At 62.6% G+C, this 15,207-nt stretch overlaps 1 protein-coding gene across 5 annotated transcripts; it reads right to left on the bottom strand.

Moving 5' to 3' along the window:
* Nucleotides 1–5,547: 5,547 nt before the first annotated feature.
* NES (nestin) lies at nucleotides 5,548–14,908 on the bottom strand. Of its 5 annotated transcripts, none has more exons than XM_043568995.1 (5): nucleotides 13,959–14,908; nucleotides 12,793–12,917; nucleotides 10,997–11,070; nucleotides 9,164–10,757; nucleotides 5,548–8,647 (listed from the first exon to the last, which is right to left on the bottom strand). In XM_043568995.1, exons 1-5 carry the CDS (start codon nucleotides 14,736–14,738, stop codon nucleotides 6,028–6,030), a joined length of 5,193 nt encoding a protein of 1,730 aa, XP_043424930.1. In that variant the 5' UTR covers nucleotides 14,739–14,908; the 3' UTR covers nucleotides 5,548–6,027. The 5 variants fall into 5 exon arrangements, with proteins under 5 accessions (XP_043424930.1, XP_043424928.1, XP_043424929.1 ...); XM_043568993.1 differs by having other exon boundaries at nucleotides 5,548–9,163; nucleotides 9,293–10,757; XM_043568994.1 differs by having other exon boundaries at nucleotides 5,548–9,118; nucleotides 9,314–10,757.
* Between the last annotated feature and the right edge of the window lie 299 nt (nucleotides 14,909–15,207).

Genomic DNA, 15,207 nt, shown 5'->3' with positions numbered 1-15,207 from the left:
GACCCGTGTGTGTGTGTGTGTGTGTGTGTGTGAGAGAGAGAGAGAGAGAGAGAGAGAGAGAGATGGCTGGGGAGGGGGTTTTGGCACCTCATCTGGGAAGAGCCCGGAGCAGGGGACACCTTCCAGGGCACAGCACAGACCACGTGCCCACCCTGTCAAACCCCTGGATGTGTGGCTCAACTCGGCCTCTTTCCCGCATGTCTAGTGTGGGGTCCGCCTCAGGGTCTCCTGTTCTCTTGGGATGAGGTCAGAGCGTATGGATACGAGTAGAGAAGAGAGGTCCAGCCTTAGGTGCTTGGCCATTGGTCGCAGAGGGGCCTGAAGGCCGCTGAGATGGCCCTTCCAGAGGCCCTCCAATGACCGTGGTCCCCAGCAACCCCCCAGACTGCTCTGACCCTCACCCCACCTCCCCATTCCTCCCCCGGTCCCCACCTCCCCACCCCCAACTCCTACACAGTGCCCTGACCTCACTGGGGCCTTTGTCCCAGCCCCGAGGCCCTGTCTGTAGGCCTGTCTCCTGCACAGGGAGAGAAAGAGCCCCATTGTCCCGGCCCCTGCAAAGACTTCCAAAAATGCTCAGCCTGTCAGACCCCTGGGGGTGGGAGGCGCCCCCTGGGGGCTGCGGTCAGATCCCTGCCTGAAGTGAGGACCCAGGTTCCTTCATTACTCCTTCCTGAGATCTAGTAGCTTCCTGCCCCACCTGCTGCAAAGCAGCCCGCTTCCTCCCAGGAAGGAAGAACCAAAAGATTCAGGAAAGAGCAGGAGGAAGGGGCTGGAAAGGGAGGAAAACCGAGAAAGAGGGAGAAGGAGGAAGAATGTGAGGCAACTCGCCCACCGGAGGACTCTGGACTCTATTTAACGGTCTGAGTGGGTGGATCTTGCGACCTCTGTGTTTATTTCCTGATGTTTTCTTTCCTTAGTCTTTGGATAGCTTGTTAGCCGAGGGAGGGCTGCTGACCCCTTGGGACTGGGACATTTAAGGGGAGCATCCCACAGCCCCTTGACCCGTGTTTATGGCCCCCAAGAGGCATCTAGGGACTCTTCGTAGCTTTGGCAGGGGACATTTCTCCGTGCCTCAGTTTCCCCATCAAGGTGAGCTGACGTTCTCTGTGACATGTGGGGTCACTAGAAAAGGAAGGATCCCAGGGGAAACCAAGGGATTCAGGAGTTGTGGAGGGGCCGGGGAGAAGGGGGAAGGGCAGGTAGAGGATAGGACAGAAGAAGGGAGAGCGGGGGAAGGGTGGGCTTGTGAGTGGTGAGGGAGGCTGACCGAGGGGCAGAGCTGGTGGGGCACCTCCCCCCCCCCCCCGAAGCCCTCCGGCCACCTTTCCCCAGACCCTGGGGCACTGGCTTGTCAGCAGCTGAGCCCACAGCTGCTGGGAGGTGGTTCCTCGACGGTGGCCCCCTGGCATCTGCCTCCGTTTATTTCTGGAGCCACAGCTGAGTCATGGGGGTGGGCAGGGTGAATGGGGCTGGAGGAGGGGAGCTTGTGACACTGGGAGAGAAGACTGCAGGGGACAAGAGGGTTCCAGGACCTGGGTCCCTGGGGTCTGGGCTCTATCCCTGTTGTTAGGTTACCGGAGGGGACCCTGGAATAATGGGGCCTGGGGAAGGCGTGGGGGAGCAGGAGCCAAAATAGGCAGCTCCTGGAATGTGGGAGAAGACACAGAGTCTGATCTGATCGGGGTGTGGGGTGCTAGGTTGGGGAGGGGAGGGAAAGGGCCCCCGTGCAGAGGAAACAATTCTGTGTTTCCCCCTGCTTCCCACCGCAGACTCCATGCGCCCTGGCCTCAGGCCCTCACTTCACTCCCTCTTCCATCCCTGAGCCGGGGGCATCAGCCCCCTGAGGCTCCCTCTTTGTCTTTCCCGAACACCTGCGGACTCAGGGGTGGCACCTGGGTCCTGTGTGTCAGCACTCGCCGCGTTCACAAAGAGCATCTCCTGCCCCAGCTTCGAAAAACACTCAGCCTGCTGTAGGATGCGTCCTGGACCGGAGCCTCCCTTGCGGGGTGGGGGTGGGCCCGGTGGGGACCCAGGAGCCTGTCCCCCAGTCCAGAATCCTCTTGGGTTTCTTGGGCTTGGGTGGGCCCGGTCCCCGTCCCCTCCCCCGCCCGCGGGCGGCCCAGAGGGCACATTCCAGCTGAAATTAAACCACATTCCTCCTTCCCTGGCTGCCAAGGACAGCAGAGCAGACGGCAGCTGAGACACCACAGGGTCAAGTGGCAGCAGCTGGTCCCCAAAGAGGGGCTGAGAGGGGGACTGAGGGGGGGCTTCAGGGCCAGGGCCTTTGGAAGCAGTGAGTGAATCTGAGGGTTTGTAAGAGGCCTGAGGAAGAGGGGCAGCCTGCAGCGGGAGGAATACGGGTGAGACTCTGGGAGCCACAGCAAGTGCTGCACTGAGGGGAAACCCAGGACCACTTTCTCAGGGGACCCTGGACGGCCACCCTCCGCACCCCTGCACTGGGCTCGCACAGCAGGCAGGAAGGCCGCGGGGCCCTTTGGGAGGCCCCGTCTGAGCTCCCTGGGCCGGAGCCCAGAGCCCAGGCCTTTGATTTCCTCTGAGACCCCGGCGGGTGGCGGGCAGTGGGGCCCGTGGCAGCGACAGGGACAGCATCAGCCTGGCTGAATGGAGAGCTCAGCCCCTGACCTCACCCTCTGGCGCCTCAGCCGGCACAGCCTTATAAGGAAGTGCCCCAAACAAACCGAGGAAGCCACCTCCGGCCCCCCACCCCACCCCCACCCAGTTCAGAGGCTATATTTACTCAGTGGAGGCCCCAGAATAACCTCCCACTTGTCCTTGTGTTGGGAGGGGGGGTGGCGGGGGGGGGGTGCTGCCTGATCATTCCCTTCTCTGGGGACTCCACCCTCCGAAGTGCTTCCGAGGCCTGACTCCATCACAGCCCTTAGCCTGTTCCTTCCCTCATCCATCCATCTGTCCGTCCATCCGTCCATCCATCCATCCCTCCATCTCAAGGGCCCCCAGAGGCACTGTGTTGCCCAAAGTGGTGCTTTCTTGGAGCCGAGATGACGGGGTCCTCCTACTGCCTGGCCTCCCCTGCAGGCCCTGCACAAGTATGTGCTCTCTGCGGGGAGGTACCTGGGGACTCCGTCCCGGGCTCTCTCCAGGTGACCTCTAGGCCAACCACCCTCTAGCTCTTGTCTCCACCCTGGCCCTCTCTGCTGGAGGTCGCAACTTCCTGCCGGATGCTCCAGCTCAGAAGATGGGCCGGCCCTCTCCTGCTGCCCAAGCCAAAACCCTGGGAGCCTCTGCGGCCACATCAGCCCCCATCCCCCACATCAGGTCACCTGCTTCCCTTTGTACACCCTCGTCGTGCGCACCGCCACCAGTGCCCCTCCCAGACCACTGCAGCAGTCTCCCTGGAGCACTCCTGCACCCTCCTATCCACCCATCAGCAGCATTTGAAAATGCAAACCTGGTCATGCCCAACCTGATGACCCCAAGCCCTTCAGAGTCTCCTCGTTCCCCCAGGAAGAAGCGTGTACTTTCTGGCCGCCTGGTGAGGCCTGGGCCCAGTGACTCAGACTCTTTAGTCTCACTGTGAGCCTTCTTCCCCCTCATTCTCCACCTCCAGCCACACACACCTTCCTTCTGCTCCTCATGCCCAGACTCTGTCATCTTGCCCCAGGATTTTGCACATGCTGTTCCCTCTAAGATCCTTTCCATCCTCCTCCTCTTCCTCCTCCACGTCCTCCCCCCACTGGCCAGCTTCAGGTTCTTGGGGCAGGCTTCCCCCTCCACCTGTCCCCATACTCCCTCAGCCCAGATCAGGTGAGGTCCCCTGCTCTGTGCTCCCACAGCCTCCTAATCGTGTTTTCAAACATGACTTCCACTCAGAAGCCCTCGTCCAATTAGAAGGGAGCGAGGAACCCTGGGTTCCCAGGATCTGCGTGGGGCACGGCACGTAGATGCTCAGCAAATATTTATCGAAAAGTGACACTCACAGCTGTTATCCCCACCAGGAGTGTCCCTCCTACTGTCTAACCCTCGTTTGTCTGCTGCATAGACACAAGTGCCATTTCCAAAGAGAACATGCCTCCCACTACGTACCCCCGTACCCCCTTTAGGAAGGTCCTCGCTTCTAACTCGCATCCTTCCCCACTCCCACCCCCATTTAGGACCATGTGGGTAGCTCTGTTGGGGACCAGGGATCCCAGTGTCAGCGGGCAGGATGGGCACCGGGGACAGGGAAGGACTGTTTGGTGTGGCCTCTGTCCTTGGCCCCTCGCCCAGGCGGTGGTGCCCGAGGGCCTGGGGAAATCAAGCACAGGGCTCCTCTGTCCCCTTCGGAGGGGCAGGGAGTCGGCCTTACTGGCCTGGATGCCCGGCAGGGTCAGACAAGGCCTTGTCAGCAGTGGGTACAGGAAGGAGAGAGGGGGCTTGGCCAGAAGGGTGGGGACACCCAAGATCCTGGACCCACGGGCAGGGGTGTGTGTGACATGGGGGCCTGGGGCCCCGAGACAGAGACTCCCAAGCGGAGAAGGAGAAAGGCGTGTGCAGAGAAGCAGACAGTACAATTCTATTAGGGCGCCTCCTGTCCACCCCTCCTTGGCCAGAGGTCCTGAGTGGGGGCCAGCAGGGCTGGGACTTCCCCTCTCATTGTCCCCCTGCCCTTGGCCTTGGACCTGGGGAGGGGAAGACCCCGCTCCGGGACCTGGGCTGGCCTCCAAATGTGGAACCCTTGTTGGGCAGCCCCACCCCCGCCCCCACCGGGGACACTTAGGGGGACGGCCTGGGCCGGGCCTGCTGTCTCTCTGGGCATCCAGGCTCCAGGGCCCCATCTCATCCAGGAACCCCTCGTCTCCCTCTGCCCCACACAGGGACCCAGAGGACTCCTGGGAAGAGAGATGGGGGCAGGGAGAAGCTATGGCTGGGGGTGGGGGGGACCCCAGGCCAAACCCCAGCTGACAGCATAGCCCCCTGGGTCCTTCGCACCTGCTGGCCTACCCCTCCCTCACATCAGCATCGCTTTTCAAGAGGCAAGTCCCGGGGAAGATCTAAACCGCGGCTCCCGCTCCCCCCAGCCTCCTCCTGCCCCCCAGCCCAGCGCCCCTCACCGTGTGGCTGAATCTGAGGCTCAGAGAGGTCAAACACTGGCCAGAGGCCACGCAGCCAGACTGAGGCAGAGCGGGCCTCCTGTTCCCCCATCCTGCTCTGACCCGGCCACTCGGAGGAGACATCACAGGCCAGACAACTGTTTGGGTTTGGATGCAAGGGGCTCATTATACTGGCGGCACCGAGGGGCCGGGGTGGGGGTGGGGGGTGCACAAGGTGGGGCGGCCCTGGGCCTAATCCCCTGTCATCAGCGCTGTGGGTAAAGATGATGATGGGCCTGGCTTCTGCCAGCCCTGGGGTCACCCGGACTGCCGCCCGGCCGTCCCCTGGTCCCACGAGGTCATCCAGCTCCTCCTGTCCTCAGAGGGTGGCCGGGCCCGGCACTAGCACTCCCTGCTTCCTCCCCCAGTCACTCGGGCCTCCTCTGCCCGCCCTGCGGACCCCCAAATTAGGGAAGGAGGCGTCCAGACTTGGTAGGTGGAAGCATGACTTTATTCAGGCAGGGATGAGCCAGACACGAGGGGGCAGGAACACAGGGGGTCAGGACACGGGAACACACCCTCACGGGTGGCCAGACACCCCAAGAAGGTGCGATGAGGGGGCACATCACGGTGAAGGGTGCCACAGCCCCCTCTCCTGGGAGGAGCCCTCCCCCACTGGCAGGAGGGGGAGAAAGGGGGCGTCAGGAAAGGGCCTAGTCCTACAGCGGTTCAGCCGGCTTAAGCCTCGAGGGACAGTGCCGGCGGGGTGGCCCCTTCGCAGGGTCTGGGGGCCTCTGTTCTTGGAGCGTCTCCCTGTGCCACCCCTTGTTTCGCCCTGGCAAGTCAGGCCTCCGGGACAGAAACCACAGGTCAAGAGATCATAACTTAAGGGTGCTGCCTCTGAGCAGGGAGGGGGCTCGGGGCCCCCACCCCCACCCCACCAAGTCCTCAGTGAGGGGAGAGGGGTCTCGCTCTAGTCCTCGCCCGAGGACCAAGACTCCACGTCTCCTTCCCTCTGACCGAACTTCAGGAACTGGCCTGGGCCCAGGTGAAGAGAAGGTCCTGCCCAAGGAGTCTTCAGGGCACCCCCCTCCTCCTCGTCCTCCAAGGGGCTCCTTTGGCCCCCCTCGGGGCCCCCTGGTTCTCCCTGCCCTCCTCCCTCTGACTGCTCCAGCCCATTTACCACCCCCCCATTCACATGCTCTAACTCTTCCTTCAAGCTGGGGACCCGACCATTGACCCCAAGGGTGTCCCCTACCCCCAGGCCCGTGTCTCCCATCCCACAGTGGCTCTCCAGAGGGCCAGGGACTGGGTCCTCCCTCTCCAAGGGAGCAGGGTCAGACTCTTCCTCTGAGCCCGAGGGCTCGGGCTCGGTGCTGTCCTGGGACTCCTCACCGGCATCGGCTGCTATGCCTCGCGAGCTGTCGTCCCAGGGAACGCTGACATCCACGGTCTCAGAGCCCGGGAGGGTCCCTCTCTGAGGGCCACTCAGAGCGCGGAGGGTGCTGACAGAGGGCCCTGGGCCCCACAGGCCAGCCCCTGGCTCCCTCCCCTCTTCTTCCTCTTTGTCTTCCTCGCCCTCCTCCCCACTCTCTTCCTCATCTGCAAACCCATCAGACTCCCCATCCCCTTCCCAGGCTGCAGGCTCCAGCACCATCTGAGGCCTCTGGCCTGGAGGCTCCACAGCCTCCCCGGGGACCCCAGGAAGGAGAGAACCCTCAGCCTCCAGATCCTCAAATTCCTCCGACAAGTCAGAGTCCTGACCGCATTCCTCCTCCCTCCTCCCCTCCTCCCCCTCCTCCTCCCCCTCCTCCTCTTCCCCTGGCTGGGCCCCACACTCTTCAGAGGCCAGCACAGAAGGATCCCAGCCTTCCTTTCTGGTCTCCCCTTGAGGGGGGGGCCTCTGCTCCCCAAGCAGGTCCCACTTGGGGGAGGCGGGGGACCTGAGATAGAGGCCCAGGGGAGTGGAGTCAGGAAGAGTCTCCCCAAGCTCATCAGCCTCGCTGTCCTCTCGGTTCTCCTCCCCCTCCTCCTGGAGATCCTCGGGGCTCCCCTCAGAACCCAGCTCCTCTGGCTCCCCCTCCACCCCTCCCAGAGCCTCCGCTCGGCCCTCCAGCCCCCAGCCAGCCTCCTGGCTCCCCACAGCCAGGGGCTGGGGCCCAGGGGCATCTCCAGGGATTGGGGTGGGCGACCGGGGCTCCGACGGCTTGGGCAGCGACGCGGGCTCTAACACTGCCTCTTCCCCTGCGTCCTCGGGCCCCTGGGGCCCGGGCTGAGGGGTACCACTTCCGCCAAGAGCGCTGCACAGGGTCTCGGCAGGGAACGCCCCCTCTGCCCCCCAGGGGGCCTCGGGCTCCGACTCCTCCCAGCCCCTGGGAGGCTCCGGGAGGTCTGTGCTCCTCCCTGCTGGGCTGGAAAGCTCTGGTTTCAGAGCAGCTGCCTCGTCTGGGTCCTTTTGGGGTTCTTCCAAGCCCTGCCTCTTCTCTGCCTCCAAACCTTCCTCACCCACGGGTGGCACCACCACCTCCCGCTCTGGTCCCTGCTGGCTGCCCGAAGCAGCCTCACCCACAGCCGTCGAGGCGACCTCTGAGACCTGGCCACCCCTTGGGGCCTCCTCTCCACCTTCCAACACCAGGTCTCTCCCCTCCGACATTCCCTGGGGAGCTCGGAGGCCCGGGCCCCCCGCTTGCTCTGGCTGCCCTTCAGGGTCCTGGAAGCCCTCGGGGCCTCCCTCCCCCCTGGCTGCCTCAACAGGGACCCTCTGCTCCTCGGGCTCAGGGCCCCCTGGGCGCCTCTCCCCTGAGCTCCAGACCTCCCTTGCGGCTGCCAGCTGCAGTTCTCCGTGCCCTGCGGACTTCCCGGGGAGGCCACCCCACTCCCTCACGTCCAGCTCTGCCTCGGCCTCCTTGCCCCCTGCGGCCCCGCTGGGGGGCGTTTCCTGATCCAGTTCCTGGTCCGCCACTCTCTCTTCCCTCCCCTGGCGTCGGGCAGACAGCGGGGACTCCTGCCTTTCCTCTTTCAAAGACCCCGGGGACTCCTGATTCCTCGTCTGCTCCGGGGTCTCTTCCTCCATCAGGCACCTTTGACTTTCCTGACCTCTCCCTTCTGGAGGTCTCGAATTTTCTAGGCCCCACTCTCCTGGAGATCTCCGGGACTCCTGGTTCTCCTGTTCTAGGAGCCTCAATGTCTCCTGGTTCTCTTCTACCGACTCCAGTGGCTCTTGACTTCCCCTTTCTAGAGGCTTCATTGTCTCCTGATTCACTTCTCCTGGAGACCACAGGGGCTCTCGAGTTCCTAGAGGCTGCAATATTCCCAAGTCTTCTCTTGCTGACTGGAGTGATTCTAAATTCTCTGTTTCCGGAGATCCCATCACCTCTGCACTCTCTTCTTCTAGGAATCTTAATAACTGTTGATTCTCTTTTTCAAGAGGTCGAAATATCTCCTGGTCTTTTCCAAGAGACTTTAGTGGTTCTAGTTTCACCTTTTCTAGAAGTCTCGGTGTTGCCTGGTCTTCTTCTGAAGACTCCACTGGCTCCTGGCTCTCTTTTTCTAGAGGCCTCATTGTCTCCTGGTCGTCATCTTCTTCTAGAGACCTCTGGTTCTCTTTTTCTAGAGGCTTCAATGTCTCCTGGTCCTCTTCTCCTAAAGACCTCAAGGACCTCTGGTTCTCTTTTTCTGGTGGTCTCATTGTCTCCTGGTTCTCATCCTCTAGAGACTTCACTGGTTCTTGGTTCTCTTTTTCTAGAGGCCTCATTGTCTCCTGGCCGTCGTCTTCTTCTAGAGACCCCTGGTTCTCTTTTTCTAGTGGTCTCAATGTCTCCTGGTTCTCATCTTCTAGAGACCCCACTGGCTCCTGGTCCTCTATTTCTAGAGGTCTCAGTGTCTCCTGGTTCTTATCTAGAGATCCCACTGGCTTCTGGTTCTCTTTTTCTAGAAGTCTCAATGTTGCCTGGTCTTCTTCTAGAGACCACACTGGCTCTTGGTTCTCTTTTTCTAGAGGCTTCATTGTCTCCTGGTCCTCTTCTTCTAAAGACCTCAAGAACCTCTGGTTCTCTGTTTCTAGAGGCTTCATTGTCTCCTGGTCCTCTTCTTCTAAAGACCTCAAGGACCTCTGGTTCTCTTTTTCTAGTGGTCTCAATGTCTCCTGGTTCTCATCTTCTAGAGACCCCACTGGCTCCTGGTCCTCTTTTTCTAGAGGTCTCAGTGTCTCCTGGTTCTTATCTAGAGATCCCACTGGCTTCTGGTTCTCTTTTTCTAGAAGTCTCAATGTTGCCTGGTCTTCTTCTAGAGACCACACTGGCTCTTGGTTCTCTTTTTCTAGAGGCTTCATTGTTTCCTGGTCCTCTTCTTCTAAAGACCTCAAGGACCTCTGGTTCTCTGTTTCTAGTGGTCTCATTGTCTCCTGGTTCTCATCTTCTAGAGACTTCACTGGTTCTTGGTTCTCTTTTTCTAGAGGTCTCCCTGTGTCCTGGTCTTCTTCCAGAGACCTCAGTGGTTCCTGGTTCTCTTTTTCTAGAGTTCTCAAGGTCTTGTGCTTCTCATCTTCTGGAGAGTTCAGAAACTCCTGGTTCTCTCTTTCTTGTAGTCTCAAGTTCTCTCGATTCCCATCTTCTAGAGTTCTCAGTGCCTCTCGGTTCTCCTTTTCTAGATCTCTCATTGACTCAAAGTTCTCTTCTCGAGACCTCACTAATTCTTGACTTTCCTTCTCTGGATATAAAAACGTCTCTAGAGTACCTTCAAGAGACCTCATTAGTTCTTGATTCTCCTTTTCTAGAGATTGCAATGTCTGTGAGTCCTCATTTCCTACAGGCTTGAGTAGTTCTAGAGTCTCTTTTTCTTGAGGTCTCACTACATCTGCATTCTTTTCTTCTAAAGACATCAATAGCTCTTGAGTCTCCTTTTCTAGACCTTTTGATGTGTCTAGACTCTCTTCTTCTGAAGACCGCAGAGATTCTGGATTCTCTTTCTCTAGAGATCTCAGTGTCTCATGGGTCTGTTCTTCCAGAGACATCAGTGGCCCTTGAATTTCCTCTTCCAGAGACTTCAGAGTTTCTTTTTCCAAATGACCCTGGGAGTCCTGGATTTTCTTCATGTTCAGACCCCCATCTTCTTGCCATGTTTCCTGCTGCAGACCATTCACCATTTTGACCTCTATGGCTGTTTCTTTCTCTGCCAGTCCCCCAATTTGCCCTTCACCTTCCTCCTGAAATCTGCTGGACATTCCAGACCCATTGGGTTCTCCACCTTTGGCCTCTAAACTAGGGCGGTCAGGGTTGAGGGGTGGGGCTGAGGAGGTATGATCCTCAGGGGACTGGCCTGTACTGGCCTCTTGTTGCTCACCCCCGGGTTCCTCTGGTCCTGGCAGGACGCTGGTAGGGATGGCCTCCTTGGCTTTAGCCCATATGGCCTCTGGAGCCCACTGCCTCCCAAGCTGCGGCTGGAGCAGGGAGAGGGGGGCATCCTGGGTTTTGATCTCTGCATCTGTAACAGCGCAGGGAGCCAGAAGTGGGGGCGGGATGGGGGTGCTGGCCAAGGTTGGGGTACGGGCCTGGAGGAATTCCTGGCTCTTCAGAAAGCCTGGCACAGGTGTCTCCAGGGTGTCAGGCAAGGGCGAGGAGAGGGGAGTAGGGCTCAGGGCAGAGAGCAAAGGTCCCAGATGCCGGCCCTCTGGCGTCCCAGAGAAATGCAGCTCCAGCTTAGGGTCTGGAAAGGCAGAGGGCAAGAAACAGGGTCAGTAGGTACGGGCAGGGGCCCCCACTTCCAGCAAGAGTGCCGCGAGCCCTGCCCCCACCTTCCACTGGCTAGTGGAGCTGAGAGTACACACCCGGCTGATGAGGCCAAGGAGTCAAGACCTAGACTTGCCTCCCAGGAGAGGAATGGCTCCAGGGTTTAAAGAGCAAAGAAGGGGAGAGTCTGGGGGAATCTGGCCCCCCTCCTCTTACCCTGGAAGCTGAGGGAAGCCTTGGAACCACTGCCGGGGGTCTGCAGCCGGGAGTTCTCAGCCTCTAGGAGGGTCCTGGGGATGAGGGAGGAAAAGTCAGTCAGTCCTCCTCTGCCCAAAGGCCTGCAGGCAAGCCAGCCCCGGAGAACTCGGCTAAGCTTGCGGTCCCTGGCCCCGCAGGCTTCCTCTCCATTGTCACCGCTGTCACACAAAAGCTACACGCGGGGCTATACTTGGCTGTACACGTGAAAGCACACGGACACAGACCCGCAGATATCACACACTTGGTTCACACGGCACCACACACTTATTTGGGACACAGGGCTAGACTCACAGACACAAGCAGATTCCCACAGTGTACACACACACACACACACACACACACACACACACCCAGGCCAGTGATCTCATCCTCCCTGTGGGGCCGATTCTCATGCTAATTGCTGCCTTTGTCCGCAGTGCCTTCTGGAGGGTCTGAGTAGGGGGCTTCCTGGGGGAAATGGGAATTCTCAGGCCGTTCCCATGGGATATAGGCTCCCTCCTTCTCCCCCAGGGCCCCCAAAGCTGCTCACAGACAAAAGCAAATGAATTCTGCGCTCTCTCTCTAAATCCTTTTCATGCTTCAAAAACCAGTGGCTAAGCCTGCCCAGACCTTCCCCTCAGTGGTTTGATTGGGGGTCAAGACCCTCATCCTGGGATCTCTAAGCACTCTGGATCCCAAGCCTTTCAGGGCAACAGAGGTCTTTGTGTCCATGACCCTGCCTCAGTGCCCCACGGGGAATGAGGAGGAGGGGGCTGATAGGGGAGGGGGAAGCTATGCTGAACATCTACTCTCTCTCTACTCTTCTTCAAGGGCTCTGAGTCTGACGAGTGACTGCCATGGTCACACCTCTGTCCTGCTCTCTAGGCTCTGGGCTCCATGGCCATACAACACTCTCTTCCCCGTCCCAAGACCCTCACTGGCCTTCCCTCTCTGGGCCCTGCCTCCCCTGCCCTCCTGAACCTGTCCCAGGCCCCCTGATTTTGTTGGCCTGTGAATTCTGGGGTCATTGTCCTCATAGCCCTCATAGCGTGTCTAGCCCTGCCCCCCCCCCCCCCCCCCCGTGGCAAAGCCCCTTCCTCGGGCTCATCACTAGGTCCTCGGCCCAGCAGACCAGTTTCCCAGAAGAGACTGTGGCTTTGCCCAAGGCCACAGAGCCAGGACCAGCCCTTCCTCGGTCTCAGCCTTTCTGGAGCCAACAGGAAATGTGATCAGCAGAAGGGCTAGGCAGGGCCAGGGCCCTGGGGCTTGAGGGGGAGTCAGTGTGGAAGGGGCCTTGGATGTCACCCGGCCCATGTCCCGTCTGCAGACAGGGAGACAGAGGCCCAGGTCAGGTGGCTAGTCAGCGCCACCCCGCCCCCCACACCTGTAATTCCTCCTTTCTGGGGCTGCCCGGGGACATCAACCCCCTCCGCATGAGCACACACACAGAGACTGGGCTTTTCACCCCCTTGGGGGAGGGTCTGGATGGAGATGCCCCACACATGTCCAGCTGTCTCTCCTGAGGCCGTCCCCCTCGGCAACATCACCTCTCCTTGAGGGGTTTCCTGGCACTGGATGCTTCTATGGTCTGGACCACGGGGGAGCAGGTGGGCTCAGGGGGGACACAGCCTGGTATGGCAGGGATCAGTCTAGAATCAGAATCTAGTGGTAGCACAGTTACCAGCACCCATGGCCCTGAGCCCCTTGGGGGGGGGGGTCTCTGCCTCGGGCGGGTGTGTGTGCGCACGCGCCTGGGCGGGCGGGTCCACCCATACCTGTATGTGGCCACCTCCAGGCTGAGGGACATCTTGAGGTGTGCCAGCTGCTGCCGACCTTCGAGGACCTGGGCAATCTGGCTCTGCAGGCTCTCCTTCTCCTGCTCCAGGGCCTCCACAGCCAGCTGCAGGACAAGCCAGAGGCAGCCAGTGAAGGGGCGGTTGCCGGCCAACCTGCAGCCCCCTGGGCGGCCGGCCCCGGCCCCCTGCCTGACTTCTCTGGAGAGCGGATTCCGCCCCGGGCCGCCCGAATCCCTCCCAAGAGGAGGACGGTGGCCCCTCTTGCCCCTCTCCCGTGGTAAAGGGGAGGGGAAGGAGGAGAGGAGATGGGTTACAGAGGGGAGGGGGGGGAGTGGAAGCGGAAGCAGAAGGAAAAACCATTCATCAAGAGGCCTGGGGCCCCGCAGGGCTGGAGGCCAACCGCCGGTCCCAATCACAGTCTCCTGGTCCTCACACCAGCCCCCCCACCCCCCTCCGCTTCCCACCAGTTCTGGAATCTTTCTTCTCAGAGAGACGGGGCGGGGGGGGGGGGGGGGGGGGGGGGGGGGGGGGGGGGGGGACCTCTGTCTGGCCCAGGCAGGAGGCTGTTTTCTCAGCTGCTGGCCCCATCGCACCGTGCGAGGGGGAGCAGCTGTCCCAGGCCTCTGGAATGTGCGAGGGGAGCTGAGAAGCCTAGACACGGGAGAAGGGCTGGTGGCCGCACACCCAGGGCCCCTGACCCACCCGCGCCCCGTGTCGGAGGGAGGAGGGCAGTGGCCAGACCCGCCGACTCCGCGCTGCGGGGGCGGGGGCGGGGGCGCGGGCGGGGGGCGGGTAGCGGTGTCGTGCGCATCTTCCGAGGGAGAGGCCCGGGAACCGTCCGGACAGTGAGGAGGAGGCCACCGCGAGCTTCCTGCGCCCCGCTGCCCTCCCGGGAGGCGGGGGGGGGGGGGGGGGGGGGAGGCGCGCTGTGACAGGGCCCCGAACCCCCGCCGTTCCCGCCCTCCTCTAGACAAAGTTGGGAAAGTCAAGGGCCTCCGGCACCAGGTCGGCCTCCCTGAGAAGCGGCCCCCGCATCGGCAGCACCTCCGCCCCCGCTCCCCGCTGCCGTCCCCGGGCCACCCCCCCTCCCGGCCCCCCTGCCGGCCCCCCGGGGCCCGCCCCGCTCGCCCGCACCCCGCGGTCACCTGGAACTGCTCGGTGGCCCGCAGCCGCTCCTGCCAGCGGCCCTCCAACCTGTGCTCCAGCGCGGCCCGGCGCTCCCGGAGGCCGCCGCGCTCCGCCCGCAGCTGCCGCAGCTCCAGGCGGCCCTCGCGGGCGCCCTGCACGGCGCGGCCCAGGCGCTCGCGGGCCTGGCCCAGCGACGCCTCCATGAGCGCCACGCGCTCCTGGTAGCCGCGCACCGCCCCGCGCCACGCCTCGCCCAGCCGCCGCGCCAGCTCGTGCAGCTCGGGGGCCGGCGCGGGGGGCCCGCGGGGCGCGGCGGGGCGGCGGGGGGCGCGGGGCCGGGCGCTCAGGGCGGCGCGCTCCTGCTCGTGCGCCGCGCACACGGCCTCCAGCTCCCGCTCCAGCTCCGCGGCCCGCGAGCTCAGCCGCGCCCGGGCGCCCTTCTCGGCCTCGGCCTCGCGCCGGCTGCGGGCCGCCTCGGCCGCCGCCCGCTCCCGCGCCCGCCGCTGCTGCTGGCACCGGGCCGCCACGCCCTCCGCCTCCTCCGCCAGGTTGTCGCGCGCCACCTCGGCCGCGTGCTTCTCGCGCCAGCGCCGGTCGACGAGCGCCCGCAGGGCCGCCAGCTCGTCGTCGGCGCGGGCCCTCCACGAGGCGTCCCCGGTCTGCGCCCGGAGGCCCCCGAGCTCCGCGCCGAGCAGCTCGTTCTGCTCCTCCAGCGCCTTGACCCGCGCCACGTAGGCCTCCAGGCGCCGGTTGAGCTCCCACATCTGGAAAGATTCCTCCCCCAGGCAGCCCTCCATCTTGCTCGCAAGGCTGGCCCGCCGACGGTGGAGAGACGCGGGGCGGCGGGGGAAGCCAGCGACTCTCAGAGCTCCGAGGACGGACGGGGGACGGACGGGAAAGGGAGTCCGGCGGGGACAATGACGGGGCGGGGCGAGGAGCAGCCCGGCGACTGGACGTCCGCGGAGGGAACGGGGCTATTCATACTCCCGCCGGGCTGGCGGGAAAGGGGGCGGGACCCGGGCCTTAACCCCTGGAGTTCGGGAAGCGGGGCGGCCCGCGTCCCTGCGCCCCGCCCCGCCGTGCTGGAGTCGCGGGGAGAGACGCCACGCAGTGGCCTTCCGAGGGAGGAGGCCGCGAGGAAGGGTCATAGCCCCATAAAAGCGGACTGTGCGCACAACGGGGCCGGTGGAAGGGGGGCCCGGGCCCCGGGGCGGCGGCGGGGCGCGCGTCTCAGGAGGGGCACCGCTTCTTGCGCTCCTCGGAGGC

Source organism: Prionailurus bengalensis, chromosome E4 (genome assembly GCF_016509475.1).
Source record: "Prionailurus bengalensis isolate Pbe53 chromosome E4, Fcat_Pben_1.1_paternal_pri, whole genome shotgun sequence".
NCBI classification, from domain to species: domain Eukaryota; kingdom Metazoa; phylum Chordata; class Mammalia; order Carnivora; family Felidae; genus Prionailurus; species Prionailurus bengalensis.
Note: the sequence above shows the minus strand (reverse complement) of the source record. Positions and strands in the feature narration are given on the sequence as shown.

What these genes read in the sequence shown, in the direction of transcription:
- NES (XM_043568990.1), bottom strand. Translation starts at nt 14,738, where the DNA reads ATGGAGGGCTGCCTGGGGGAGGAATCTTTCCAGATGTGGGAGCTCAAC. An exon ending in GGGCCACCGAGCAGTTCCAG is followed by an intron (nt 12,918 to 13,958) that starts GTGACCGCGGGG and finishes CTTGTCCTGCAG; the next exon opens with CTGGCTGTGGAGGCCCTGGA. An exon ending in GGCTTCCCTCAGCTTCCAGG is followed by an intron (nt 10,758 to 10,996) that starts GTAAGAGGAGGG and finishes CTGCCTTTCCAG; the next exon opens with ACCCTAAGCTGGAGCTGCAT.